The 5,015-nt window shown below is 32.3% G+C and overlaps 1 protein-coding gene across 2 annotated transcripts; it reads left to right on the top strand.

Moving 5' to 3' along the window:
- The first annotated feature begins 763 nt into the window (after window positions 1-763).
- On the top strand, window positions 764-3,591 carry LOC106765710 (transcription factor bHLH18). 2 transcript variants are annotated; one of them, XM_014650415.2, is made up of 5 exons: window positions 764-924; window positions 1,187-1,252; window positions 1,366-1,965; window positions 2,504-2,863; window positions 3,006-3,591. In XM_014650415.2, the coding sequence occupies exons 2-5, from the start codon at window positions 1,205-1,207 to the stop codon at window positions 3,078-3,080; spliced, it is 1,083 nt and encodes a 360-aa protein (XP_014505901.1). In that variant the 5' UTR covers window positions 764-924; window positions 1,187-1,204; the 3' UTR covers window positions 3,081-3,591. The 2 variants fall into 2 exon arrangements, with proteins under 2 accessions (XP_014505901.1, XP_014505902.1); XM_014650416.2 differs by having other exon boundaries at window positions 766-924; window positions 1,187-1,243.
- The last annotated feature ends 1,424 nt before the right edge of the window (window positions 3,592-5,015 follow it).

The raw sequence follows: 5,015 nt of genomic DNA, 5'->3' as shown, positions 1-5,015 counted from the left end.
AATCAAAATTTATACATAGTAATGAAATATTAGTAATTAATACCACGAAAGAAAAAATAATATGGTTACCAATGTAAATTTCAATATATTATTATTATTATTATTATTATTATTATTATTATTATTATTATTATTATTATTATTCAGTACCATTATTATAAAGAATTTGGTCAGACAGGGTTAAATGTCAATAATTAAAAAAAGAACCTTTTAGAAATAAAAAGGATAAGGTGTTATTCTTATATTATCATAATCTTTAACTTGCCACCAAATTAATATGTATTTTTGAAATAAAATATATACTTTTACTTTAGATATTAATTTCACAACTCTTTTACGAAAATATATGCGTGAAAATCTTATTTGATGATAATGTTGTCTTATAAAAAAAAAATTAAAATTGAGAAACATATTTCTCAAACGTAGTCGAGTACAAAATGTAGAGACCAGTTGATACAGTCTTAATATATATCGAGACCTTCCATGATAAAAAAGATATTATCTGAAGAATTAAATCTATGAAATAATTAGTACGATAGATAAATTTTTTATTTGGAATGACACGTTTGATAACATGGCAAAGATATAAAAAAATCACACTTCAGAGAGGGTTGAATTAATTAATTGTTGCGTTGGCAATGGAGGAATTATTGACGTGGCTAACCTGACCCAACAAAGCTACGGATTGAAGAACCCACAATTTGACCAACAGAAGAGTGCCCATTTTCAAACAGTACCCAAGAAAATGTAATTAACATATTCACACGGGTCTCTTCAGAAGCGGGTACCAAGCGTGTACGTGCCCCTTTATAAAACACTCTCACTTTCACCCAACATTGCTCTCATCTTCCAACTTCCTAAACAACAAACATTTCACCGTCGCCTTCTTCTTCTTCTTCTTCTGCCTTTTTTTCTTCAATCAAGGTAACCTTTTCTGTCTTCTTTCCCATACGTCACCGTCTCCTTGCACCCCATTTTTCCATCATCAACAAAATTTTCAGATTTTTCCACCTTCTCATACCTAAATTCTGGGCTTTGAAAACCAGACCATCTTCTATGTTCTATTAACTGACTTTTTTCTAATTCTCAGCTTAAACTTCAGCTCATCTGGATAATGATATTTTAAAGTTTAAGATTCTACATATTTCTTCCCAGGTTTTGATTCTCTCTTTTTTCTCATTTTCAGTGTACACCGAGGTGAAGGATGACACAAATCTCATCGACCGTGTACTTGCCTGAATTTGTAAGCACAGTGTGTACTCAACTCAACCATCATAACCTTGAATTTGAAGGAAATTAACTAATCACATATATAATTCCTGAATTTTAAGTCTTACCTTAGTATTTTTTTTTTCTCATCAACAGGGAATGGAGGACCCCACTTTGTTTCATCAATACCCGATGGATTCCTTTCCATTCCAGCTCGATGATTTTGACTTTGAGTCATTCTCCGCGTCCCCAAAGGGTTCTTCCTCTCACAAGCGCTTGAGCTCCGAAAGCACACAAAACTCTTCCCTCACTCAAAGTCCTGAAACTTCTGTTGCCCCACCAAGACCAACCAAGCAACCCAAGACTACTATGAGTACCTGGAGTGCTTACGCCACTGACATGATAGCTCCCAAGGCTGCTTCCTCTTCATCCTCCAAAATTATCTCCTTTGACAAATCCAGTGCATCTTCTGTTTCTTCCCAACAACTCTACAAACTCGATGCTGCAAAACTACTGAAGAAGCCTAAAATTGAAACTGGGTATGGTGAGAACCTGGATTTTTCTGCTGTGGCTTCTCAAACTTTCTATGACAACAATAGTTTTCTAGACTATGATAAGCACGAGAAAAAGGCTGCAGCTACAATGGCTAGAAACCCAACCCAAGCTCAAGATCACGTCATAGCCGAAAGAAAACGAAGGGAAAAACTCAGCCAAAGGTTCATTGCTCTTTCAGCCTTAGTTCCTGGACTCAAGAAGGTACCATTTTGTAAAACTTCATGCGTGATTTTCTTTTTCATTTTTTATACAATCGCGACAAGTTTTTAACTCAGGACTTCGTATAAATTACTAGGTTAATTCTGATGGATTAATCTTCATGCATGATCCATACATGCCAAACACAGTTCTGAATTGAATTCCCGGACACAAAATGTTTTCTGAATTGCTGTAATTATAGAAATTATGGCAGTAATAATTATGTTTACTGAAACCTCCAAAATATTGTGGCTGTGATTTGAAACCTTGAACAGGTCAAATACTTATCTTCTACTTTAACTGGGTGCAGTTAACTACTAAAAACCAATTATCTAGTGGCAAATTTAGTGATGAAAAGTTATTAGTTTTTTCCCTATAATTATGGGATAGGTAAATTTTACTGACAGATTATTCAGTCACTAATTTTGATTTTAATTCTGCACGCATAGAAACATATTTGATTGCAATATGCTATGTATAATTGGTATCATGTTTGTACGAGAATATTCTTTCTTATTAAACAATGAATTTATCCATGCAGACGGACAAGGCTACCGTCCTGGAGGATGCTATAAAGTACGTGAAACAATTACAAGAACGGGTAAAGATTCTGGAGGAACAAACTGTGGATAAAACAGTTGAATCTGCAATCTTTGTGAAGAGATCTGTTGTCTTCTCCGGAGATGACAGCACCTACTCTGGTGAAAACACTGACCAATCAGTCCCCGAAATTGAAGCAAGAATTTCTGGTAAAGAGGTACTCGTCAGGCTCCACTGCGACAAACACAGTGGACGAACAGCTGCTATACTGAGGGAATTAGAGAAGCATAATCTCACAGTTCAGAGTAGCAGCTTTTTGCCCTTCGGAAATAACACTCTTGACATAACTATTGTTGCTAAGGTAAATATACTAACTTCAATCTTTAAAGAATCATCTTAAGTATTTCCGTTAAGTCATAGTCATTAGAAGAAATTATCTTGTAGTCTCAGGAGCAGACTGTGTCCTTGCAAACTTGTTGATCAAACTCGTGTTTTCTTTGCAGATGGGGAAGGACTACTGCTTGACTGCAAAAGATCTCATAAGAAGCTTAAGTCAGTGTTTGAGACAGCTTTCATAGGGAAGAATTAACCAGTTCAAGCATCGACTTCTGTAGCTACATTAATTTGTTGTTGTGCATCCTTCACTATACAGGAAAAGAGCTTAAAAAAAAGAATTTTTATCACAGTGCTTTCTTTTTCCCTAGTCCATTCTGGATTTGGGAGTAGCATATCAGTGGCCTGTGACTGCTAGTGTCTCCTCCAATGTACCTTAGTTTACTTGTAGAGTTCAAGATGATGCCATTTTTTTTTTCTCCACAGTTTTTTGCGTAGTTGATTCATTAGCTACGTTAATACCCCATAGTGGCATTTTGAAATCTCTACGTCTGTTGTTTATGTTTTTCTAAAGAGGGTTTTTTTAGAGGATTTGACTATGACCTCTTTCGTTCCTCTTTCGCTTTGTGAACAGGGTCCGGTTTCCTTGAAAAGCAATGTTGGCAGCATTTATTTTATGTTGTTCCATGTCGGATTGTGATGATCACTTCTGTATAAGATTATTATTGTTAATTACTAAATGTCTTATTCCCTTTATTTTGGATACTTGTGGATGCATATCTTCAACAACTAATAATTTTTTTGGTTTAAACGAGATTCTCGCCATTTGGACTTATTTTGTTCACCTTCATAACTCATCCAATTAACTTAAGTTTTATCTTTTAAAAAATAATTGCTAACATAGTTAACCATTTTTCTCAAGATAAATGTGATTAAATAGTTACAAGAGGATCTTTTTACTATTCCTTATAAGATGCAATGGTTACTATAGTTTGCTTAGACTAAAATGCTCTTAACTAAAATTGAAGGATTGCAAACACTAAAAAAAAAAAAATTAAGATAAGGATAAATTTGGAAAAACAATGTTTATTGCTACCAACTAAAATTATCTACTTCTATATTCTGATAAATTAAATAATAGGATCTAATAAATATAAATGGTTAAAGTATTACAAATTGCTAAACATAATTAAAAAAGTACATTACACGTTCAATAATAAAAAAAGAAAAAAAAAACTTATCTTGTAATTCCTTAATCATAACATGAAACCAATATAATAGGAAACATTTTCCTAACACAGGGTCTGCAAAATCTTATAAAGGGTATAATTTACTAATAATACATCAACTGTTGTGGAAGAAATTGATTAATTTTAATGATTGCCATTGGATCATGGGTCCACATGACATTGTCAGAACTATTAAAATTTAACATGGGAAACCACTTAAACCTACCCAAAATTTTGAGATCTGTTTGCTAATCTAGGAATCATTTAAATACACACACAGTCGCAAACTTCTGGGTTGTACGCAAAGTTTATATTATGTTAACTTAAGTGAATATTAAAAAGAATAAATTTTAAGATAAACTTATTTCAAATTTTGTTGATCGATAATTAATTAAAATAAATAAATGTAAACATGTATTAGTCTTTGCGCGTTACCAACATGTTTCAAGACGTTTAATTAATAGAAAATAATTATTCTTTTAAAATAAAAAATATGCCAAATTTACTCTTAAATAATTTGTATGTATGTATACAAATTCTTGAGAAAATATTTATCAATTTCTGAAAAAAATAATTGTATTGCACGATATCATGTTCTATACATTATTATAGTTAAAACTAATATAACACTGTCTAATGCTATCTGGACATAAAATAAAACTATCATCATCAACTTGTATGTTGCCAAGTCGATTTGATAAGAGCATGATCATCCTTAATTAGTCTAATGGCGTAAGAATGCTTCATGATTTTATTTTAAAAAATTCAGTATGGATTGAGATTTGAAGTCTCATGACTCATTCAAGATGTGCAAAGAAAACTCGTAGGAGACTTCAACCGAAAAAAAAAGGCAAAATTTGTTTCTTATTCATGGATATTGATTGTTAAATAAATTCTAATGTTATTTTTTTAATATTTTTATAATTCTTCTATAAGATATATTTAAATACA

Source organism: Vigna radiata, chromosome 7 (assembly GCF_000741045.1).
Source record: "Vigna radiata var. radiata cultivar VC1973A chromosome 7, Vradiata_ver6, whole genome shotgun sequence".
In the NCBI taxonomy this organism is placed as follows: domain Eukaryota; kingdom Viridiplantae; phylum Streptophyta; class Magnoliopsida; order Fabales; family Fabaceae; genus Vigna; species Vigna radiata.
This window is presented reverse-complemented; position numbering and strand designations above follow the sequence as displayed.